The following is a 25,334-nucleotide window of genomic DNA, read 5'->3' as shown; positions in this document are numbered from 1 at the left end:
CACTGTGAAACATTTATTTTTGTTTTGCAGTGTAAGCCTGATTAAAATCAGTGCAAAAAGATACTAAGTACATGGCGTAAAGGGTGAGCTGGTTGCTTCAATATCTGTCATTTGACAAGCACATGTCAACATCTCTAACTCAAGGATGTAGCTGAAGGGTGAGACAGAGATACTACACACGTTCTACTGGCCTCCAAAAGCATTCAGGGGATCATCAAATATGTTGGACACCTTATGTTCTGATCTTGGTTCAGGCGCTGTCTGTGCAGGTTGTTTTTTTGGTTTGGTGGTCTTAGTCTGGAGACCAGAGGAGAAGATATCATCTTTGAAAAGAGAAAACAAAAAGAGTTAACAGGCGAGAAAATGAGTAATTTTAAGACAAGGCCACACAAACCACCTCAGACCCAGTTCTGGAAACAGCGCAAGGTACCAAAAACACTAATACACAAGTCAAGGTCAGGTCCTGGTCCTGCCTCAGCTCCTCATAAGTTTTATGACCAAATGCAAGTGTATATATCATGCATGTGCAAGAGCAGTGCCATGGATTAAAAACTGACCAACTTAATGCCAGCTGAATTAAATCTGCAGGGCACTGAGTGTAGATGTTTCACCTGAGGAAAGCTGCCAGTATAAATGGAGACATGGAGAAAGAGAAGCTAGACATTGAGGCATTGAGAGTTCTCCTACGTATTGCTGTTTGAGCTGTTAGGTTTTCCTGGAGAAGCTCTGGTCCTTACATTGAGCACTGCTTCCTGGCTCCAGAGGGGAAGATGTGTGCCACTTAATCTCCAGGATGAGAGATTATCATGCTGGCTTCCTGGCATGTACTCACTGTGCTTATCATTGGAGGAGTTTGGGACCTCTATGTTATTGAGGATAGTTGTGTTGCTTTACAGGACAACCCTGGTCTTGTTTTGAGCATGACCTCTCAGTTCCAGTGTAGAACCCTCTACCCACCAGCACAGCTCCTTCTTCCAACTTGCATAGACTTTCTAGCTTCCATTGTTGACCTTTGGGCCTTCCCGGCACAGATCCATTAAGGAGACCGGTGTGAGTTCTTCTTGTGGGCTCTAGAGCTCCAGGTGGACTCGTCAGAGGCATTGTTATGAGCTCTGGGTTATGAGCTTCATCTGGATTCATGTGGGACATTGCTGTGTAATTCAGGCCCTTGGCTAAATATTCTATGTCTTTAGTGTTGTGGATAGATTTCTTGCACTTTCTTGTGTTAACTCTGGGTGACCATCATAAAATAACATTATAAACTTCATGTCCTGATTTTAATTTAATTGTTCTCCTCACAAATGTTGACTATAGCAAGTGGGGAAAGGGAAGTCTGAGTGGATCTCTGATGGGCCAATGGACTTATTTCTACCTTTTTACTTGATTTTAAAAGGAAGGGAGTCTGACATATGAATTGTCTTCTTTCAGAATAAAAGCATCAAATTGAGGCACCAAAGAATGAAGTCTTCAGGACTGTATCTGCATGGTGATCAGTGACTTTAAAACCTGTCTTAGTTTTGCTCCTGGGTACAGTGATGTTACCGCTAGGATTCTGCCAGGTGTATTATAAAGACACATGATAAAAACCATGCATGGCATTATTTGTATTAGAGAAAATTTAGATTGTCATTAACAGGCTAAATATATAGCAGTATTTTGTAGCCACCAAAATCAAGAACTCTATGTACTGACAAAGATATCTGAAAGGTGATTAAAATTAACAGAATGGGTAAAGTCTATTCTTATTTTGAAAATTATATCTATCTGTATAGATACACACACACACACACACACACACACACACACACACACACACACATACAAATATGTATTATCATTACCATGCTGAAAATACAGCAAATTGAATAATGGTTACCTCCAAGGCCTTTTGTTTTCACTTTTCATATTTTTTAACTTATCTATCACTGTGTGTGCGATTACATTTCTGGTAATAAAGAAGACATGAAATTTTTTCTTCATACCCCTGTTGCGGGAAGCAGGGACAGTGCATGCTTGCTGGGGAAGCAGCCTGACCTGGCAGGGCTAACCTGGGGGAAGGCGTGAGCCTGTAGGAACAGTCCTTCTGGCCTCCACCCAGGTCTACTCAGAGGCTACCGGAGGCCCTGCCTTTATGCCTATGGGACTTCTGGTTTTCCCATTTGCCAAGCAGAGGTTGCAGCATGTGTATAAAGCAAAGAACCAGGGAGACGCAGAGTTGGAATAGTGGCCCTCCTCCCCATGTTCTGCCCCTCGATCTCTCAATTGCGGGCCCTCACCCTCAAGCTGGAATTCACGTTCAACAACTCCCTGGCCTCAAACAGCTGTCTCAGTTTGCACCAGTGTTTAGGTCCTTATCTGCCATATCACAGAGGGTGCACCACCAAGACAGAAGTTAAATAGTGCTCAAGGCTAAATCCTGGGCACCTTCACATCCTCTAAGGGCCACTATGCCCACAGGCTGCTTCACCTGAGCAGTTAGCCATGGACTTGTCCATCCTCACCTGACTGAGGCTCACACAGCAAGTAAAGGCCTGACAAGGCCAGGTATCCAGCACTATCGATTCTCTAGGCCCAAGGTGGAAAATTAGACTTACCCATATCATCATCGAAGATTGACTTAGCTTCCACTTTCTTTTTGGATTTTCCTTTTGGTTTTAGGCTTAGGTCAGCAAAAATATCAATGTTATCATCAAGTAAGCTGGGTTCCAAGTTTTTCTCCTTTTCTTTCTTTTTTTGTGAGGGTTTAACTGCTTCCGTAGCAAATATATCATCCTTATTAAGGCAAAAAACAAAAAGCAAAACATATATGTATCTGTTACTAAGACCATTTCCTGAATTCTACAAATGCACACTGCTATGGTGTCCGGAAACAACCTGCTGCTGCCTGCAAAGTAGAGCTGTTCAGACCTGCCCTTGGCCTGCTGCAGCTCTGATGCTGCCTGCTCCCTTGCTTTCAGTGCTGAGAACATTTTGATCATCCGTTGCCCTCTCACTGTCTTCTTCCTCTTCCTGAGAGCTCTGGGGAGTAGAGGACTCATCCTAGTTCATTTCCGGTCTGGGCCCAGATGTTCAACATCTTGCCAAATAACTCCAACCCAAGGCCACTGTGCCTGGGCCTCTGCTAAACCATAGCTCCAGCCAGGGCCTATTTTCCCAGAATCAGACAAGCACCACAAGTCACACCTGCACACTGCTCATAGGAAGCTGGTGGCAGCAAAAGTTTGTAAAGAAATCAAACTCTGCAACCAAGATCCCGGGCTGGGGTGTACATCAGTGGCAGAGCATTTGCCTAGGGCTGCGAGGCCATGGGTTCAATTCCAGCACTCCTTCCCCCATCAAGACCTGTGTCAAGGATTATGGTTAAGAATAAGTACGTGCAATGAAGAAACACTTCTGAGTAAATGCAGAGTTATTAACAAGAGATCTGAGTTACTACTAGGCATGCACAAAACAAGCTGAACACAGCCCTGGTTCAAATGAGCCATGGAATATTTGTTACCTCAAAAATATCTTGTACCCTTGATGCAACACCCTGCTCCTCGCTGGACTTGGGCTCATTCTTCTTGCCTTTTTGATCAGTAAAGAGATCGTCCTCATCATCCAGGAGAGGGAAAGGGTTTGTTTTCTTTGCTGGTCTTGGCTTAACGGACTGAAAGAGATCATCATCACTGGCGGCATCGTCGAGGGCAGGAAACAGGGGGCTCTTTCCTTTCCTATCCTTGGCCAGGTGGGCTGAAGTCTCTGTGGCTTTCACCTTGGCTTTTGCTCTCTCTATGGACTGTGATCCTGTGCCCTTGGAAAAGATGTCCTCGGAATCAAACAGGTCTACCTCACCCCCAGACTGGCCCAAGGGTGTTACAAAAGGGCTCCTGTCCATCGCTGCTGCAGGATGGCTTTTCCTAGGTGCAGTGGCAGCAGCCATGCCCTCCTCAGACCCGACTCCTATGCCGGCCACTCTGGGATGAAGCTGATGGTCACTTGGCTTAACGGAGCCATCTGCAGACTGTGTGATGGGGCCTCCAGTGACGCTTGTGTCGTCAGCCTCGCTGGACTCTTGGGTAGCCAGCCTCCTAGCTGCCCGAGTCTGCGGCCTACGCTTTCCTCTCACTTTGACGCGGCTCTGCAATATGGAAAACACCACAAGTGGACTTGATGATAAAGTGTCCAAAGCCAACACAACAAAAATCATTGATTCAGAATACTGCATGGGTATCTGATCTGCATCAGTGGAGGTACAGCCTACTAGACACTGAATTTAGAAGCAGTTTACAGGTCCTGCTACACCAAGCCTCTTTCCTAAGACTTTATGTTCTCCATTCTTGGGTCCGAGGACAGTTTTAGTTCAACTTCACACGAGAAGCTTTAAGGGTTGCTGGAGCCCTAGGATGGGGCATGTGAGTGCTCTGTGACCCACAGCACTGCCTGGTGCCTCCTCTGCCCTCAACTCAAACATCAACATCCTTCCAACAAGAAAATACCATCATTTTTCAGGCTCCAGGGGACAGAGAAATAGGAAACAAAAAAGAAACATAACTCCAAGTGCTTTCTTCAACAAACACTAAGCATTGAGTGCAAAAAATATAGCCCAGGAACCAGAACCCTTAATGTGTGAAACACATTATAAATTTGGTGTTTGTGATGTTTTCCAAAACACACAAGTTGAGTTTTGAGAAGCTACAATCTATTTTGGGCAAAATATTTGTGTCTACTTCAAGGCAATTTCCTAAATAATTTTATGAAGTAGTGAATTTAAACAAAAGAAATAACAGAAAATATCAACAAGAAGAAAGATGTTCTATTTTGCCTGGAAAAACAGATTTGGAACAGCTGAATATAGGCACCAGGAGTAGGACTTCTTAGATGCTGTTGCTAAGACTTAAGCTAAGATTTGAGTTAAGACTTTCCAGGGACGGAAGATGACTCGATAGAAAAAAAACTGCATTAACATGGAAGGAACATGTACAGGAGCTTGGAATCTGCTGAGCACAGCCCATGAGTCAAGGTGACAGCTTTTCTAGTTGGGGAGGAAAGTGCCCCAATGGGCCTCCCTGCAATGGCAGGGAGGACAGTGGAATGAAGTGTGTGGTGCCTCCTCCAAAACTGTCATCAGAGTGGGACTACTGTGTACCACTCAGCTACTAGGAAGAGGTCACCAGGCCACCCTGCCGAGAGCAAAGCAGGCACGGACAGCTGCATCACCTTGTTGACGCTGTGTAAGGTGTCTGCCTGTGCAGGAAGATCGAAGCTCACGCTGGCCTCCCCAAGGCCAGGAGGAGTAGGCTGACCATCCACACTGAGGCCAGGTGCCGCAGGAGGAAGAGTCAATTCTGGAGAAACAGACTTTGCTCCCGAGACCGGGGGAGCTGCTCCAGGCAACAAGGCTGCAGGGTTAATTGCTAAATTTGCCTGAGGAAGAGAAACAAAAAGTTGGTATTTGTTCCTAAATACAGCAGTCTAGTATCATCTCTGCAACACATGATGAGACTCAGTGCTTATGATGTAGAATACAAGAGAAGAGGAATGTAGGAAAAACCACCCAACCCAGACTCAGAATTAGACCAGAGCGTAACACACCTGTGCCCACCACTGGGACAAGAAAAGATGTTAAAGACACGGCACACAGAAGCAACAACCAGGAGTGCAGGGTGTGCTGAGGGTGGGGGGCAGAGATGAGAAGATGCTTGTAGCAGCTGAAAAAAGTGAAACTCCAAAACAGGATTATATATGCTACAAGGCAGGCAATGAAGGTTCTGTTATAATTACTTGTATTTTCCCGATCCGAGTGGAAGGCTCTTTGGTTTTAAATGGAGCGAGACCTGATGAATCCTGTGTGAAATTACAGTCAGTTAATGATCCATGGCGAACAGGGAACCAAGTGTCTCTTGGGTTACACTGAAGCCTGCAGACAGATCTGAGATGGAGCAACACTGAATACCGCCACTTGCTGCAGATCACACAGATCTCTTCCAGGGCCTCACACCTTGCTCGTGTCCCTTGCTATAGCCTTCCTCTGCCACACAGGTGGAAGGCTGTCAGTCACACACATAGTAGTAAGGAACACGAACTACTAGGATTCCTAGGAGCCATGGTTTGTCAGAACGAGGCCTGACCACTGGCAAATGACCATGGTGGCTGCCCCACATGGACTCTCCATGGCCCTGTATGGTTCTCCAGGCATCTGAGCTCTACGATGAATGAATGGTGATGGGCCTCCTTGTTCCAGTTTTGAGACGACTGCAGAGGGGACTGACAGCCACCACTCTGGAAGAAGGGGCCATAAGTGGGATTCACAGCAACTTAATTCTACTCCAAGGGAGCTCAGAGAATAAGAGACTCTGCACTCTCCCTTTGCTCTAACTTGGAAATGAATCTGGAATCAGATCAGATGATGATGACTGGGTACAGACTGGTGAGACTGTAGTGGGGTGAGGGGAGGAGAAATGAACAGGGATAAAAGGCACAGCAAAAAACAAGGCTCTAGCTGCTGTGGGACAGCGCTGAGTCTGCATAATGGAACTGACCTGTGCTTAGATGCAAGAGAGCTAGAAATCCTTAAAATGTCTAACCTGTGCTGCTTCTGGTTTCCACATGCTTTTCTCTTTGCTGCTCTGGGTGGATTCTGGATGCTTCTGGTTCTTGGAAGAGGAAACAGAGTGGTCTTTTTTTACTACCTTCTTTTTTTCTGGCACCTACAAAAAATAAAAGGAAGACTAAAATACGTCATGTATCTTAAAAACTTTAAAGAAAAATTGTAATTCCAAAAGAACTTGATTTCTGGATTTTCAAAATTCCCTTCTTCAATGAAGGTTGAGCATCCAAACAGCAGCATTTCAGGAAGAGCATTCTGAAGGTCATAACTTCCCAGGGCTGGAAGTGCAGCTCGGTTAAGTGCCTGCCTGACATGCACAGGTCCTGGGCTTGACGCCCAACACCACAAAGCAAATGGGGAAAGAGAAAGCAGAGAAAAACTGTGCCTTTCACCGGAGTCCCCTCTATGATAAAAAACAAAACTCAGTGGGGCAGCAGGAAAAAAAAGTACATGGATTAGAACTTAAAATTAAAGGTCTGTATCCAAAAGATACAAAAAGAGTCACCAGAGTAAAAGCAATGGGCTTCCAAAAAATCAAACATGTTAGTAATGCAGTCAGAGGACTTAGCTCTGTGACTCTTTTAATGTTAGTGAAGAAATGCAGCATGGGCAGCCACACAAACTGACACTCGGATCCCAAATGTATGATTCCATCAGCATGTTTAGCTGCTACTCGCTTAAGACCGGGCACCACAACTCTCTGTGCATTCTCCTTGCTTTGGTAAATGACATTAGTTTCCTCCTTCACATCCCCGTTACAGAGAAAAGGCTGATACCACAGGTTGGGTCTTGGCAGAGCTGAAAAGATCGTCATCTTCGTCATCACCAAACAGGTTCCCCACGCTTGGCTCTGCCAACTGAACAGACAACACTCAGATTTGGCACCAAAAAGGAAAGCAGTGGACAGCCTCCTTGGGCAAGCCTCCAAGACGGTATCTAACCAAGCGACAAAGATGGCATGTGCGGAACGCACCCTGCTTTTTTTGGTGCCAGCAAAAAGGTCGACATCTGGGTCATTGTCCTTTTGGAGCTTGTGGCTAAAAAGGAGCTCTTCATCCTGGAAGACACCTGTGCTCTTGGGCCGGGCATCAGGATCAGGACCCTGGGTAAAAGATTGAAAACATGGTGACTACATTTCTAAGGACGCAGCACACAAAAATCACATGCAAAGACAAATACTAGCAAGACATTACCTACAGCTTCTGATATGCAAAAGGCTGGCACAGCTTAAGTGCCCAACAGCATGAGGACAACATATTCATACAGTACAACACTGAAAGAGTGTATCATGCAAGAATTTTTAAATATATTCATGGAGTTGTGCAAGCAAATGCCATTACAATCTAAGGTTAGAACATTCTCATCACCCTAAAAGAAACCCCTGATCCAGTCACTTTCCACTCATGCCCAAACTTTCACTCAGTCCCATGCAACCATTCGTTTACTTTGTGTCTTCATGTGATAACTGGGTATGTGTGTATAATGTAATGAACACATCAAGGTAATTAGCATTTCCAACTCCTTCATTATTCATCACTTATGTCAGAAACCCTGCAACTCCTTTCCTCCAGTTCTTTATAAAAATATAAACAGTAAGTAAAGTGAGTATAAACTGCAGTGCATGGACACAGCATTAGAACACATTCCTATTTACTGCACTTCTACACTGGGAAATAAAATAGCAGCTTCCTTTATTGAAGGGGGACATTCCAGGACCCCCAGTGGATATCTGAAACCCTGGATAGCATCAAACACTTTAGTTCTTTTTGTAACCTCAGTACCTGGTGGGGTGTATCTTACAGTTTGAGATACAACAGCAAAACTAGGCATGAATTCTTTTCTTCGTAATTTCACAGACAGAAAATTTGTTCTATCATTGAACTCAGCAACTTGTACATAGGTTTTGGTTTCCATCCCGAGGACCAGAACTTTCACCTTTCAATCAGGACAGGTGCTTTACTGCTTCTCTCTAGTGTGTCTGAATCACCAGCATCTTTCTTTTTGGATCTGGGGCCATGATTATGTAAGGTAAGGTTTCCTTTCACACTGGCACCGCAATGTGGCCAAGATGGTAAGTCAGCATGGGAACCACAAGAGTGACTATGTGATTGCCAGGCTGCCTACAAAAGGTGCCCACATTGCCGCTGCATGATGAGATGACTCACATCCCAGGCAACGATGATCCGGGTGGCATGAAACCTTGTCATGGTACTCAGAAAGAGGCACAGCATAAAAACTAATTGCTCATTTATGGAATTTACCATTTCACATTTTCAGATTACAGGTTCTGTGGGTAAATGGAACTGCGAAAAGTGAAGCTGTGGGTAGGAGCACTGTCCCTTACTGTATGGACGTGCTGGGTCATGAGTTGTTTCCATTATTTTGTTTGTGTGCACAATCCTGCTGGGAATGTCCAGCACACACTAGTGTGAACACTTTCACTTCTTAGATATACACCTAAGCATGGACCTGCTGGGCCACGTGGAAACTGCATGTTTTAACAACTTTTGGACCAAGAAGCTGCTTTCCAAGTACTCAGACCATTCCACACTCCAGTTCCTCCACACCCTGCTAACACCTGTACATTTCTTTTCCAGTTATAATCTTCCCGACAGGCACCTCACTGAGGTTTTGGTCCCTAATCACTGATGAGGCTCTGTGTTTCTTCATGTGTTTTAGCTACTTGTGCATCTTCTTTGGGTTATCTTTTTATGGCTAGATTGTAATTATTTTATGTATTCTATATGTATCTCCCTTATCAACACATTTTCATGATACAAAAATATTTCTCACATCCATGGGTCATTTTAAGGTGTTCTCTGAAGAACAATTTTGGTTTTCATTTCAATACAGTCCATTTTGGTAATCTTCTTGTGTCATATCTGAGAAAGTCCTGCCTAATCCAAGGTCATGATGATTTATTTTTATATTTGCTTCTAGGAGTTGTATACTTTCAATTCTTTTATTTGTATCTACGACGCCTGCATCTTATTTGTGTGTATGATCCAGCTTCATTCTTTTGCACGCAGATAACCACTATGCCAGTTGCATTTGTTGAAATGAGTGCTAGAAGTACTTCAGTGTACAGATCTGGCCTGACTACCTTCTCCCCTGCTAACATCCTTTAACTGGCCAAGGGTAAAGGCTTGCTAGGAGTACCCAGCAGAGGCAGGTGGTACCCTAATGCCCTCACACACAGAGGCCCTGGAGGGAAGTCATTGATCAGGTTTCCAAAAATCTGAATGACAGGATAGAATCATTTACTCTCTGTTCCAAAAGCTAAGATTTCTGAACTCATGACGGAACACCACAAAATAAGATTCATCATGCCGGGGCTGGGGATTTAGCTCAGTGGCATAAGCACCTGCCTTGCAAGCAGGCAGTCATGAGTTTGATCCCTGGTACCGATAAAAACGAAAAAGACAAAAAAAAAAAAAAAAAAAAAAAAAAGATTCATCGTGCCTATAGACTCGAACCTGTGCTCCTCCTGCTCACCTTCCCCACTTCTATCTGTGGATCACGGGTGCTGTCTGGATCTTCCATTTTATCTTCTTCCTCATCAAACAAACTAAGGACAGTTTTAGTTCTACCCTTGGTTCCTTTATCCAGTGGGGACGCTGGAGAAAACAAATCAGAATGCCTGATTGCTTCCTGGGCAGATGTGGTCACAGGTCCTTCCTAAAAAATGGAAACAGTAAGAGAAAGTTAAGTAATACATGTTCAGTGAAAATATGATCCTGGCACCTTCCCACACCTTATGCATTTCACAGCTGCCCCAGTTGCAGGATTTAGGGCACTGCAGCTCATCACGTCTGCTCCAGGTGACAGAACAGTGAGGTCAGTTCTTGGCTGGCCACGCCAATGAAGAGTCTGGTACAGCCAATAACTATCAAAGATAACTCCTCCAAGTACTTTAAGATGCAGGTCCTTCCTCCCTTCCAGGTGATGGGTCAGTCAGAACCCTGTTGCACACAGGCTGCTTAGGAGCTAGAAGGAACCTTTAAGTCATAGAGATAATAAACGTCCATCACTGGGAGTGGGTCACACGCTTCACAGCATGTAACTAATGCAATACCTAAGGCCCAAAGGGAAACCTAATAAGCAAAACCAGAGAACTGAAACTGCAGGCTATGACTGTGTATACAATGAGAACAATTTCCAATATAATCCTGACACATACTCACTCATTCCATGGTATCATAATTCAGGTATGATGTTAGTGGCATAAAAACCACTGTTAAGTCTACACACAACTAGGAAGGAGACCGACTCCTAATTTCACCTGTCATAGACAGAGAGGCACACTCCAATTTGAGAACGGCCAAACATGCTTTTGACATAGTAAGGGAGATGGTGCCTATGTGGAAGATGGAGCATGAAGTAAAAGACAGAATGGTGAACAAAAGCAGCCTAGGCCCGAGAAGTGAAGGAAAGGGTGCAGGGCAGGCAGGCAGAGGCAAGGATGGGATGGGCTGGGACAGGATAGCACAGGCCCACATCTGATGGGGTCACACACAGACACTGGAAGGAGCAGGTCAGAGCGATGGGTCACAGGGAAATATCCACATCATGACAGCTGCCCAGGAACAGTAATGCACTGTTCTTGCCTCAGGCCCTGGATATAGTGGCCAGACACACAGTACATGAGAAGAGTCAGAAGATGGACACCAGAGATGGAGGGGTCCTGCAGCTCCTGGACTCTCAGATGTAGCCTGCCTGCAGCACTTACATAGGCCCCAGCCAGACACAGCAGGTGAAGAGCGCCAGTGTTTGAGAGGAAACACACACTTCACCTTGCTTTGTAATTCGCAACCAGCATCAACCCAAAATACAACAATCTGAAACCAGTCTCTGTAAAACTGACGTCTTAATTCAAGTACAGGTGGGGCCAAGAGGGGCTAAAGGAGACAGGAGACTCGCAGAGACAAGAAGCCAGAAAAGAGAAAAGGATATGAGACCTGGATGCGCACCCGGGGAGGAAGAGAACACGTGCACTGAGGGGACTCCACAGGCGGCCACAGAACAGGAAGTGTGTTGAGGACAGGAACCAAAGCGGGGCTGTGGGAAGGGTCTCTGGAGCTCACGCTGCCGTCTCATCTTCTAGGGCTTTCAAATCTTTCTGCACACGAGGCACTGACCATTTGTGGTAGAAAAGGTGTGTTCGAGCGACACAGTAACGTTTGGGACACCACTGCATGGGGAAACGAGGCCAAGGCCTACCTTCTCCAGCTCCTCAGCCTCGCCCGTTGGCTGCAGCATGGAGGGTGTGAGGGGGCTCTCTGCCTTCTGACCTGCAGGTCTCACTCCAATCTGCAGCTCCTTCTCATCCTCATCGCTGAACAGCGAAGACAGTGCCTCATGGGCAGCCTCCTTTTTCTGCCAAGAGAAAAGCGAACATCTTTCTTGTAATGAACTTTCATACTTTCTCTCTAGTGCCTCATCTTACGCACAGCTGAGCGCTCACAGGAGCCTGTGACAGTGGCACCTTTATGTGGGGTGACTGGTGGGAAGAAATGAGGTCACTGGGGCTGAGGATTTAGCTCAGCAGCATAAGCGCCTGCCTTGCAAGCAGGCAGTCGTGAGTTTGATCCCCGGTACTGATAAAAAGAAAAGAGACAAAAAAAAAAAAAAGAAAGAAATGAGGTCACTGAGGCAAGAGACCCAATCCCTTCCACTCTGCTTCCTCTTCAACACAAGGGGAGCATTCCCTCCACCTCACGCTCCTGCCATAGTGCAAGGCCAACCAGCCACACACTGGAACTTCTGAAATCTAGAGCCAAAACACACCTTCCAGCCTTGGCCTAGATTACCCCAGGTTCTCATACCTGTCACAGTGAGGAAAAGCTGAGCAGTCACAAAAATGTCAGCAGTACTGTAGGCTCTGGGGCTCAGTCTCCCCGACAGGGGGCTTCTTGTTCCTGCACCTGCTTCAGTGGGCTGCCTGACACGGGAGCCCTTTTCTGCGGGCTCTGTACAACGTGCTTCACATTGGCAGTACCCCTAACCAGAGCTCTTTCTGTACCAGACAGACAAGTTCTTCCTGAGGCTCAGTGACCCAGGTGGGCTGCACTATTATGCTACAGTGGAACCCCAAGAACCCTTCTTGGGTCTGAGAGAGGAGAAGTACCATTGCTGCAGGAGGAGCAGAGGCGGGAGGAGAGCCAAACAGAGAGCTTCCAGTGTCTGTGTCATCTTCGAACAGGAGAGACACTCTCTGCGTCTTCTTCTGGCTACGTGAAAAAACAAATGTCAAATTCAGGGCACATATCATTGAAGACCAAGAACAGGATCTTTTCTAGACTATACCTTCGGCCAGCCACTTGCCCCATCTGTTGACCCCACACAGCTGAGAACCAACAGAAAACATGAGGGACTGGGGACACTCATCTCTGGCCTGTGACCTCTTCTCCTGGCCTCTGACCTGTCATTCTCTGCCAGTGTAGGTGTGCCAGCTGTGAGCCTGTGGCATCATAGCAGAAGCAGAGAAGGGATGAGAGCAGACCACCTGCACCCAGCATGGTCAGGAAGGCATGGCCAGCCTTGAGGTATGAGGCCATGGGCTGCATACTGCCTTTCTTACAGGAGCTTCACTAAGAATTTTCACCCATAAATTCAACTTCCCCGAGAATGGACGGCAGTGGGTTTCTCTGATACTCAGAATTGGGCATGATCACCTCAACCCAAGCTCCAGAATTTCCATCACCCAGAAACTCAGAGCCGCCAGCAGTCACTGCTCACCCTTTCTCTCCTCAACCCTGCTAGCCAGTCTACTCCGTCTCCTCGGCATTATGTATCCTGGGCACACCACATCGGGGAATTCTACAATCTGTGATTTCCTGTGGCCAGCTCTGCTCATGAACACAGTGTTTCTAAGCTGACCCACCACCCAGCATGTTATCAGTGCTTCACTTCTTATCCTGGAGGGTTACAGTCCACTGTGCTGTTATGCAATTTACCCAGTCACTGCTGACAGAATGGGGCTTTTTTCTACCTTTTTCCTACTGTAATGCTACAATACCTGTGTGCAAGTTTTTGCATTAACACTTGTTTGCATTTTGCTTAGATATGCACCCAAGGGTGGGATTATCAGGTCACAAGTAACTCTACACTTAACATTCTGAGGAGACTCCAAGCCATTTTCCGCATTGGCTCTACCCACTTTGCCTTCCCACCAGCAGTGTATGGGGTTCCAATTCCTCCACATTCTTGTCAGAGGGAAGCCACCCAGATGGTGAGGGTTCCTGCCACCAGTGGGTCCCACAGCTCTGTGGATGGCTGACCTCTATCAGGACACTTTTCAATGTGAGGTGCATTTCTATGGAAGTGACAGTTTTTTAAGTAACCCTGACCACACTTAACAATCTTTAGGATATCTCAGAGAAAATTAAAAAACACATAGGACAACAACTACTTAAACCATTGAAAAACTAAGACAAAGAATATTTCCATGCTAATAAAAATGATGATAGAAGAAATCAAGCAATGATCCAACAAAACAAGCACTTCTGGCACTGGGAAGAAGACCTGGACATGTGTCGTGACAAGCACACATGGCCTGACCCGTGTCCTCCAAACCTTCCCTTGCCACTGCAGACACGGAGCCATCGGCTTCCTGCCACGACTATCTCACCTGTCCTTGGCAATGGCAAACAGGTCATCCTCATCGTCCTCCTCAAAGAGGCTGGTCTTCTTCACGGACGAGGCCTGCTGGCCCTGGATGGTCCCCGAGTTGCTGAGCCCTCCTTTGGATTTGTTGTCAGAGGCCAACTTCTGTGTGTCAGCAATGCCCCACTGGTCCTGAAAAGACAAACCCTTGGGTCACACAACAGGTGAGGGGAGCAGTTCTGCGGCACAGTGCTCACTTGACACAGGCCTGAGCCTGCCTCTTATTCCCTAGCACCACAAGAACAAAACAAAACCCAACAGCAACTCAGATCAGGGGAGGTAGGGGTACTTGACACTTGTTGAGTAATACTAAGTGTATTACTCTGGAGGAAAGGTCATGTCCAGAGCTTTGAACTCAGACCGCTCAGCTGGGTTCTGGAACCTCACAGCCTGCAGGCTTTCTTTCACCACCACCACTTCTCCCTGCTACGATTCTGTCTAGGTTGAAACAAGAGAACTGGTTCATCTTAGGGGCTCAAAATCAATTGTGGTGGGAGAGAATAATACTGTTTTAATGTAAAACATCCTGAAGCAGACTGTGAAATAATAGATAACAAGCTCTTGCCACACCTGCCAAGCTTGGAGATCAACCTAAACACAGGGGCCTGGCTGAACTCCCCTGGTTATGGCCATCTGATCACCTCTCTGTCTGGTTTCCTCCACAAATGCCCGTGCTCATCAGACATGACATGAAATACCCGAGTTTCCTGTGTCTGTGGGTCTTCATTTCTAACAGCTCCCACCTAAAATTTATCTAAAATAAATGTGCATGTTTTTCCTGTGTTAGTCTGTCTTGCCACAGGGACTCAGCCATGAACCTGAGACAGGTGAGAAATCATTTCTCCCCTCCATGGCCCACCTTGTCTGAATTAGCAGCAAGTAGAGCTTGGGGACTGTTACTAGGTATTCTAGTTATTCTGAAAACATTAATCTCTAAATTAACACACCCTAAGTAGTCTTAAAAATCCACAATCTTGCAAGCATCACCTTTGAGATGCCCAAGCCAGCTGTAACTCTTCAATCCCATCAAATGAGATCTTCCTCATCTTCGGGTGAAACCTTCACTCACCTCCTCATCACTGCTGAACAGTAAGGCAGAGGCCTTCTTTCTGGGTTGCTCCAAGGGTTTTGCTTTCTCCTGATTCTGAGTTTGTAGAGATGGCACTTGTTTCTTAGCAGCAGTAGCACCAAAAAGGTTATCCTAGGAAAACAAATGGCAGGAAGCTATGACGGCTTCATACGCACGAAAGAGAAGTCATGTCAATGGGAGCAAGTCTCCTCAGGGGCCAGAGCACAACACCTCGTGGGTCAATAAACAGCCCCTCATGGCTTTTCCTAAGGTATGCTCTACCCGCGGAAATAAGTGGGTCACCACAGAACCTAAGTGCAGAGCAGGGAGCAAGGAGGGGACAACAGAGGTGGTAGAGGCACAAGGAGAAACTAAGGTGCAGGTAGGGCGCCATGGGCATGAGAGGAGGTGGCAGCTCCCAAGTCATACTTCTCTTCTGTGACTCAGAAACCCAGCGATGGATAAAAACAGAACTTAGGGTCTTTCTCCACCCTTTAATAGCTAAGACTGACACATTCGTGGGAGAGGGAGGAATGGCTTGTTTCTAATTAATTTTAAAAGATAGATACAAAGTTAAGAAACATTTATTACAGAAAATTGCTGGCATGCTAAGGGCTGACTGGCATTGTAAATTCACTCTAGAAGTACATTAAAATATTTCTGAGGTAATGGGAACCAAACTGTGACAGGCCTGATCTGAGTCTGGCTGGAGAAACTCTTTGTGGTGTGTGACAGACAGCAGGTGGACACCCTGCAGTGCACAGACAGGTGAAGGGGCCTCGCAGGATGGGGGGTGAGGCTGCAAGGGCCATGATGGGCTGAGGGGCAACACTCACTGGGCACTGACTCCCTGCCAGGTACTTTAAAGGGTTTTGCATCAGGTGTCAGCTTCGGCTGTCAAGATGGCCTATTCGCTTTCAGGGAGTGGAGATTTAGGAGATAAGGGTCCTGTACGCAGAGGAGCTGGGTCTGAGCCACTGCGCTATGCTGCACAAGGCCTGGATGTGCTTTGGTTTCACTCTGACTTTCCTCCCCTACTGTGCACTCTCCCTACCCAGGGTGAGAAAGAAAGGCCAGGTCAGAAGGTTAGCCTCCTGCTCCTCAACACCCCTTTATCTAAGATAGTCTTGCAAATCACCAGCATACCTGAGCGTCACCATGGAAACAGCACTCTGAAAGGCAGTCTAAAGATGAACTCCATTAAGCCTCCCACAAGAACCTGGCCACATGTCTATCTCCTCTGACAACAGCCATACTTCCGCTCCACCGGCCGCAGGCAACCTGTGGCTCCTAGCACGCCTTCTACTCTGTGGGCCTCTGGCTGTCCTGTAACATCAGCTGCCTTTTCTACTTAGTTAGAAGTCGATTATCTGCTACTGCAGTAAGAATGTTTACCTCTTCATCTTCATCGTCAAAAAGGGAGACCGATGTGGGAAGCTTGCTGGGTAGAAGAGATGCACTTTTGGACTTACTTACATTTTGAGAAAACAAATCCTGTTGGATCAAGATTGAAGTTGTGGTTAGCATTTCAGGTCACTATGGGAACAATGACTAGGACACAATAGATGCCCTGAGGTTGAGACAGACCTCAGGGGACTAGTCTGGGAGCCTGCTGTATGTAGGTGAGTGTACCACTAGCAGCTGATGGAGGAAGAGGGTTGAGGGACTCTGGGTGGTCTTGTAAAGGAGATTTTAAATGTAAAGGAAATTTTAAAACTTGTAAGTTTACCATTGTATTCATGGATGAGAAAAAGCAGGTACAGCCTTGTTTTCATAACTAGAGAGTGACAGAATTCAGCTAGCCTTAGCATACTAATGGCAGCTACAGCAAGTAAGGTAAGTGTAACTTGAACAAAAGTGTATCTTGCTATGCTGACACATTCCAAGTTTCAAAGAAATACCGCTAGAGACAGCTCAGCTCTACCCAGGACACTGACTGATTCTTCTGCTCACCCTAGCCCTGACTGTCCCACCACAGGATAAAAAACCCCAACTAAACTGACAATTAAATCTGCCTAACAACACGTATATAATCAACTGCAGGAAGTTATCAGCCAGTACTTCCTGTTAGTTTTTTATATTTCCTGTTAACAACATATGTAAGGGTTCTAGTAACCCTAGCACAGGGCTGATGATTTGGAATCAAGATTCCTGTCAGTCTGGTGGCATAAATAAAGCTGTCTGCTTTCCAAGTTCCTTGGTACAAGTGTGTCCCATCTGGCATGGTCCTGTTTTTCCTCAACAGTCTCACTCAAGCCCAGGGTCTCTACATATCCACCCTAAAGGCCTCAGGTAGAAGATCAATTCTCTGTTACTATCCCAGCATGTTGTAAAATAATGGCTTTGCCTGTCTAAAGGAATCAGAAATAATGACCCAAATCACGGAAACAGGGCCAAGATTCCCAACTAGTAGACCTGTGATTATTTATCAGTAATACTTTTCTCTCCTAAAGATAGTATTTCTTTAAAATGAATACAAATTAAATTTCTACTTCAAAACATTTGCTATTCAACTTGAAGTATAGCTACAAGACGTTGCAAACCAAAGATCTGCTGGATTCTGATTATTCTTGTGTTTTAAAATATCACCTCAGACTGCAGAGAAAGCTCTGTGAACTGAGCTGTACGAATCTGAAACACAAGACTAGACAACCAGTCTGTTAGGCACAGAAACTTCAATAGCTAAAAGCCAAACAGGACATGAACATATTTTCTTAAGACTCCTTTGAATACTCTTCTTAAAATATAAAACCAGGGGTTCCTTCCAAAATGCAGATCTAAGGTGTTCACAGCAGTGTCACAGGCCTGGGATTCCCAGTTCAAAGGAGGATTCAAGCGAAGAGGCTACACTTGGAGCTCTGGCAGGTGGCACACTCCTATGTTTCACACAGTGCCAAAAGAAAGGGCTCCAATGCTTTAAGAGAATGAAAGCAATTCAAATAATGAATAAAAACAAACTTCTACATAATGTTCTTGGTGCTGAGAAAAAAGACAGTTGAGCTACTAGCTTGAGACAGGAGCAAGGAATCAGTCCTCTAGTCAAATCTTCCCCTGCTAACGGCCTTATGGCATGTCTGCTTGCCTAAGGCTATGGGCCACATGCAGTGAAACTGAAGCAGAAATCCAGACCTAACTATAGCCATTTTTTTCATTAACGCTGCAGTCATTATTCTGTTCTCTGCCACTGAACTCAGCTAAATCATAAAATGTGTCATCACACTGAAGCTTCTGTGAATGTACTAAAAACTACTTTGCTACACACAACTATGCTCACAAGGTACTCACTGTACCATAACCTTCAGCGAAAGCTTATCTCATTCTTGTAACTTCTGTTTGCCACCTTATAAACAAGAAGCTCTCAAATTCTTGGGTATTCTTGGATTGTTTGGTAACAGCAATAAATAAGAACACCAGGAAAGTTACTAAACTGCTCATGTCTGGTTTTCCATGCACTTGACTATCACTGGGTAACTGCACTATCATTAGAAGGTATTTGGAACACAGTCAGAGACAAATCCTCCCCTCCCTGGGGAGCCTTGCTGAGCTGAGGAAGGGACAATAGTCACCAAGCAACAGTGCCAGGACAGAAAAGAGAGTGGATGCGTGCAGTGTGGTCTGTGCTGCAGCCCGTGGGTGACGGGCTGGTGGGGTGACCTCACATAGACCAGAGAGCAGGGAAATGAGCCCCCTCAGAGAAGAACACTCCAGAGGAGCAGAGGCAGGACACTTGCTGGGTGTGAGGTGCAGGCATAAACTGGAAAGCTGCCGGATAGTAAAGGACCCCTGCGAGATACTGCACAGGCTCCCCCACTTGGTGGAAGGTCAGGAGCGTGCCTGAATTGTGCTTTGGCTGCTTCTCTTCATCCACGGGCCCTCGAGGAAATGCAAACCTAAAACACATTACTTGTAACACTTGTCATCAATGTACCCTCGCTGGTACTATGAAGTCTACCCATGAGAGTGGAACCTGGAGTCCAGATTTCTTGAAATTACACTTACATTTTGACGGTCTTTGTCTTTAAAGAGCTGACCTAAGGCTAATCTGAGAGGACTAGGCTCGAGGTAGTTAGAGAAAGACCACTTAGAAGGAATGAGGCCACCTACAATTTGTGTCAACGACCAAAAACATGCCTGCCATTTAGTCAGCGAGACTGTCAAAAATGGAATCAGCAGGCTGCTGTCCTTTCTGGCCCAGGCACCTCACTGTGTGGATCAGTAACAGCCTACAACTCAGAGAATCCCAGAGGTATTCTCCTCACATACAGAGCAGCAGGGTCAAACCCCAAAATGGAAAGTGTTATACTGGGGAAAAAACTGATTCAGAAATAACAATCTTTAGGGTCACAGGCATAGATAAATATTTAGCACTAAGAAAAAAGAATTCCATACCTCAGAGTCCTCCTCATCTGAAAACAAACCTTTCTGAGTTTTTGTTTCTGGCGAGAACTTGAGACTTTTGCTGGCAGGGAGGGTAACCTTGTTGAGAGAAAAGGAGAAAAATGGAAGATTAGTAAATATGACTTGTGAAGTGAGAGTTATTTATTGAGCGTCTCCGCTATGAGAAGGTGCCAAGGAACACCTCCAGGAATAAGAATGACGGCGTGGACCCTGAGGGCATGTGAGGTTCACACAGAGTTAACAAAAGGGGTGAACCATCATGGGAAGAATTTAAAATTGGCCTAAGTTAGGCAAGCGTGAAGGAAGTTCCCTGAAACAGTATCTCAGAACGGACAAGGCCTGGGCCCAGGGTGAAGTGCCTTCCAGGCCGAGGGAACTGTGCAGCGAGGGAAAAGCAAGATGACACGGAGGGTATGACTGGGGAAAAGGGGTGCAGGGCAGACCGCCCATGGTCACACAGTGTGCACACAGGATATGTGCGGTTGCACCTTAAGAACTGTCTGCACAGGCTGCCCATGACTTCTGGGTGCTGGATGGTGGCGCCTGGAGGAAGTCCGGTTTCTGGCAAGCATGTGACACAATGGGACATGGTTAAAAAAAAGAGAAAGCAACCAATGCAGACAGCAGGGGAAATAGCAGCAGCCTGAAGAGCTTAGGACTGACAGAGACACAGGCAACTTGCCAGGCACAGATCAATGTGCCCATCAACAGAATAGTACACTGGCTAAAGAATCAATGTTCCCATGACAGTACTGAAAACTGGGGCAAGGAGGAGAGAAAGCTCTTCTATTCACAAGAATGTCAGCTGGAAAGTCTTGCTAGTAAGTGTAGAGAAAACAGACTTAAAAGGGGACTTTTCACACCCCTCCCATGGTAACTGATCCAGAAAAAGTTATCAATGGATATTAAAACCACAAAGCTCAAAGCTGGTACAGAGTAAGACAATCACAGTGTCACAGATCAACAGATCAACTTGTTAATGACAGAGAGAGTGAGTGCCTTTGAGGGAGACCACACTGCCGCAAGAGTGGAGAGTGGGGCATGGTGGCACGGGTGTCAGCACAGGTGACGCAGTGCCTGCCTGTATTCTTGCCAAGAACAGTTAGCATAAACCTCATTGTAGGAAAACAATGAGGTAAATTCATGGCCAATTTTAAATTCTTCCCATGATGATTCGCCCCTATGAAATTCAAACACTCTAAAGACAACTGGCTGGCTGCAGAAACTAAAATACGAACCAGGGAGGCACTGCTTCAGATTAAAAGCCATCAAAGAAACAGGACTAGCAAATGCAACTGAGAAACACTGCCCAGATCCTAGGTTTTTTCAAAATGAAACAAAGAAACACAAAAGCTACTGAGGACAAGAGAAAACGATCAGCACACAGACTGTGTATGAAATAATTTCAAAGCAGTGTTAATTACTATGTTGGCTGTTGGCTGTGACTTTCTAACACATTTCAGGGCTAATTAGAGGGCTGTGAAAGTTGGATCCCACTGGAGAATTACTGGTAATCTCACAGCTACTGATAAAGGTGCCTGGTTACACAGCAGTTTTTGTTCATGACATGTTTACTATTTGGGGGTAACATGTCACCATGAGTACATCTTCCCTGCAAAAACACATGCAGACAGGTTTGGATATGTAAAATGTTTGGCAAAATCTGAACGACTGCTGATTCTGAGTGGTAGTTACTTGAAGTACACTGGGTTCTTCTTTCACCGTCATATTTAAGGCACTTCAATATAAACACAAGGGGACACTACTTTCCTAGTTCCAGAGGACCTGGCCAGGAGCTGCACCCCTTCCTGCCCTGCACTCACCGGCTGCTCTGCCCTTGCTTTGTTTTCATTCGTCTGTTTCATGGTTGCTTCAGGCACAGCCGCTTTTTCTTTAAACAAATCACCTTCTTCATCATCAAAGATGCTGGCTGTAGATTTGGCTTTGTCTTTAAAAAGATACCACAAGATGAGATCAAAGTCTTATTACAAGACTCGCAGATTAAAACATTTTTATCTCCCAAAGGATGAAAGGAAAAGGCATGGGATTTCTTGATTAGTTATAAAGAAGTAGGAAAGTGCAACCACCTTGGTGTTTTTCTTTGTTGAAGGTCAAACCTGTGACCTCATGCATTCAAGGCAAGTGCTTCCCCACTGAGCTATAACTTACCTCCAGTCCCTAACTGCCTTTCAAAGAAAGCAACAGCTTGCAAGACACAGGATACTTTTACCCTCTGGCTGACACACTTATCCAAGGGCACCACCCTATGCTTGGAGCAACTTAACAGGTGACTGAACAGGTACCCATAGAGGTGTAAAAAAACATCAGGGCCACCACTCCACAATTCTAGGAATCAAAGATGTGAAGATGGCCCCTGCTTTAAAAAGTAGAACTATAGAAAGAGATAAAGGGAAATACTACAATTTCCCAGAATGCTACCTGCCACTAAGACCAGACAGACTTTGTGAAGAGCTGGGCATACAAACTTCTATATCCCTTAAAAGGTGGTGCTCAATCTAGTTATTCACATATAGGGCTATGATGGCAAGACAATCTGCATGGTGTATCCTACCAGCTGTGTTTTCCACTACATGCACCTAAACATCTTCCTAAGTCAAGCCATATAGACTTCGTTCTTTTCACAGTTCCACAGAACTCCACTATCACGCTGCTGCTGAACGGCTGGGTGACTCCAGCTTTTCACCGTCACAAGCACAGCCGCCCTTCATGAAGCACGAGTCAGTGGAAGAACGGTAGTTCTTCATGAGTGTCCCAAGACACTTTAAAGAAAGCAGCACCGACTTATGCATCATCTCCAAACATTTCTCAAGGACAGTGACTCAAGATCCTTTGGGGTCCTCCAGCCTTCATTTCTTCACCTGCTGCCAGGTTGGCCTACAGAGTGTCTTCCTGCCCTCTAACGTAAGGATGACACTGACTTCCCGATTTTCCACTCTTGACCTGGGAAGGGGGGGCCAGTGCACATAGCCTGCCTCTTAATGACTCCAGCTCCTTCTCTGCCTTAGGTCACCTTCGATATTTCCTATGTTTGCATGCTGGAAGCTCATCTGCTCTCCTTTTCTGGAAAAGTCCCCACTGAATCTAAGTCTTGCTTCTTCATTTGTGGCCCACAGAGCAGCAAACTGCTCTTGCTGCTAACCATGCAGACCTGGGCTCCACCCAGGTGCACCTGATCACAATCCTCCTCCTGACAGCAGCACCAGATGCACTTGTATCTGAAGAACAGATGAGGTGAAGACTTCACCAGCGCGATGACCTAAACCTGAGGAAGCAAAAAGGAGAGGGCCACCTGGAGAGGGCCGAAAGTTCATTACACCCAGACACTTGGCTCTTCTGCACAGAGAAGTGAAGCTGGGAACTAAATGGCCAGCACACGGCTTCCTGCCCATGCAAGGCACTACAGCAGGCTGCTGGAAGGCAGCGTGTCTAAGGCTAGAACTAGAGATTCTGAGCAGAAGGTATAGGGCAGAAGACTTCAGCTCTCTCTCTATAAGGGAGATAACCTTATGCGGCTTCCAGAAAAGATGGCCCACTCCACAGCAACCTCTGAGGCCAAGCACCATTAAGCACAGGGAGACAAAGATAGGAAAGGATGAGCTGGGATTCACATACAGAAGCCAGGGGAGTGGCATCCGTGTTGGGACCACAGCTTTCTCCAACCAAATCCCCAGAACCAGGAGCTAGGGTACATACCTGTCTTGGAAGGTTTGTTGGAGGATGCTGTGAAAAAGTCATCATTGTCATCATCATCGAAGAGGCCAGAAGCAGCAGGGACATGTGAGCTCTTCCCTGCATCGGGCTGCTCGGGCTTCTGGGGCTCCTTCAGTACTGGAGTGGTCGGGGCCCCAAACACGTCACTGTCTTCTGAGACAAACAAGACAGCCACAGCTGTGAGCCAGGGCAGGTGGCCTCCGGACTTAAGAAACAGCACCACCCACTCACTGAGAGAGATTACTACTTTTAGTTCACCCACAAACACAAGAATGGGTCACATGATGTCATGTGCTGCTGCTAGTGAATGACCCATGATGCAGGAACATACGGTCACTCAAACACAAAGAAGTCCACGCCACCCATTTCTTTTTAAAAATTATTTTGCAGTGCTGGGAGTGGAAGCCAGTGCCCTGTGCATGCAAGGCAAGTGCTCTCTTCGCCTTGACTGAGCAACAGCGCGGCCTTAGGCCATGGACCTCTAGGAGGACCTGCACTGGCATCAGTAACTGAGGGCCTCTGCAAACTGCTCCACAGCCTCTAATGAGGCCTCCTCTCCAGCCAGTCCTCAGATGACAGAACCATCATGAAACAGGATTCCTATGGTTTGTAAGGAACAAATACCATGTTACCTAAAAATACTGAAACTGCTCCTGCTGTGATTTTCTTTACAGGTTTGGAGGAGGACTCTAGAGTGACAAAGAAAGAGTCAATCAATTCCCAAAGAAACCAAAATTCCTTATAACCCCCACCCCTTCCTAAAGTATGTGCAACACAACACATACCTAGCAGGGGACTTCTCAGAACTGATTTTGCTAAATAAGCTGTTAAAAATCCCTGAGATTGGGGCTGGGGATTTAGCTTAGCGGCATAAGCCCCTGCCTTGCAAGCAGGCAGTCCTGAGTTCGATCCCTGGTACCGATAAAAACGAAAAATACCAAAAAAAAAAAAAAAAAAAAAAAAAATCCCTGAGATTTTTCTCTCTGGTGGTGTCAGGAGTTCTTTGGGACTAAGTCTAAGCAGTGACTCTATGGAAAGTGAGGAGTACTGACAGAAGCCAAGCAGCAGTGGGGTAGCTGGGGAGATGGGCTTGGCAACCAGGTTCTGCAAAATAGCTTGTAACTCTGTCAGGTCCAGCTCGATGACATGAACAAGTAAAGAGAAACAGAAAAAAACCGTGCAGTATCAGTGAAAAAAGTGATGAACATAAAATCAAGCACTGAAACACGACAAGTCACTGACATCAAAATGGAGAGCAAAACTGGAAGACAGCATGCCACTGGGAGGGCAGCTGGACCCTGGGATGTGCAGCCCAGAGGAATCAATCAGTCCTAAAGAGCTGAGAGGTGCAGAGTGAAAACAGCAAAACAAAACAAAACTCTGTGCTCTTAAAAAACTCCAAAGAAGATGCTAACACACACCAGACTGGCAAACCGAGATGCAGAATGTTAGGAGACATTTTTTTATTAGGCTTTATCAAAAATACTTTCCACATCGCTACACTTGTCCTGATTTTTTATGAGTTCTTAAAAGGAGTTTACAGGTGGTACCGTTTTTACCAAGAGTCAAATGAGTGAAATGCTGTGGTGTGTCTCTGGAACACTCCCCCAGGTCCATGTGTTGAAGGCTCTGTCACTAACCTGTGTCACCACTGCTAGGTGCCAGACCCTTTAGGACCGTGACAGGGAACCTTTCAGAGCTTTCAATGGTAATAAGCAGCTGGCTGTGGCACATATGCCACAGGTTCACCTCCACTGCTTCCAGAGAAGTCAGGCCACTGGGGGCACCTTTGAGGGCTCACTGGGATCTGACCTTCCCCTCTTGTGCTTCCTGGCTGCCAGAAGGTGAGCAGCATCACCCACTGCACTCCCTCCCAGGAGG

At 46.1% G+C, this 25,334-nt stretch overlaps 1 protein-coding gene across 4 annotated transcripts in view; it reads right to left on the bottom strand.

Annotated features, from left to right (window-relative positions):
- Washc2c (WASH complex subunit 2C) overlaps positions 1–25,334 on the bottom strand; it is a 41,073-nt gene continuing 15,739 nt past the window's right edge. Inside the window, exons 14-31 of one of the 4 annotated variants that reach the window (XM_003466052.5) lie at positions 24,086–24,142; positions 23,436–23,606; positions 21,545–21,669; positions 19,713–19,799; positions 16,719–16,817; positions 15,324–15,455; positions 14,220–14,386; positions 12,717–12,819; positions 11,810–11,965; positions 10,085–10,267; positions 7,563–7,691; positions 7,366–7,446; positions 6,567–6,689; positions 5,764–5,826; positions 5,200–5,406; positions 3,500–4,120; positions 2,595–2,772; positions 1–323 (exon numbers count right to left, since the gene is read on the bottom strand). In XM_003466052.5, coding sequence (XP_003466100.2) covers positions 184–323; positions 2,595–2,772; positions 3,500–4,120; positions 5,200–5,406; positions 5,764–5,826; positions 6,567–6,689; positions 7,366–7,446; positions 7,563–7,691; positions 10,085–10,267; positions 11,810–11,965; positions 12,717–12,819; positions 14,220–14,386; positions 15,324–15,455; positions 16,719–16,817; positions 19,713–19,799; positions 21,545–21,669; positions 23,436–23,606; positions 24,086–24,142 — 2,822 coding nt within the window. In that variant the 3' untranslated portion in view covers positions 1–183. The remainder of the gene's footprint in view (positions 324–2,594; positions 2,773–3,499; positions 4,121–5,199; positions 5,407–5,763; positions 5,827–6,566; positions 6,690–7,365; positions 7,447–7,562; positions 7,692–10,084; positions 10,268–11,809; positions 11,966–12,716; positions 12,820–14,219; positions 14,387–15,323; positions 15,456–16,718; positions 16,818–19,712; positions 19,800–21,544; positions 21,670–23,435; positions 23,607–24,085; positions 24,143–25,334) is intronic. The other 3 variants (XM_013148592.3, XM_013148593.3, XM_063233780.1) reach the window with 3 other exon arrangements.

The sequence above is a fragment of the Cavia porcellus genome, unplaced genomic scaffold, assembly GCF_034190915.1.
Source record: "Cavia porcellus strain 051 isolate PalLab524CR breed Dunkin Hartley unplaced genomic scaffold, mCavPor4.1 scaffold_23, whole genome shotgun sequence".
In the NCBI taxonomy this organism is placed as follows: Eukaryota; Metazoa; Chordata; class Mammalia; order Rodentia; family Caviidae; genus Cavia; species Cavia porcellus.
Note: the sequence above shows the minus strand (reverse complement) of the source record. Positions and strands in the feature narration are given on the sequence as shown.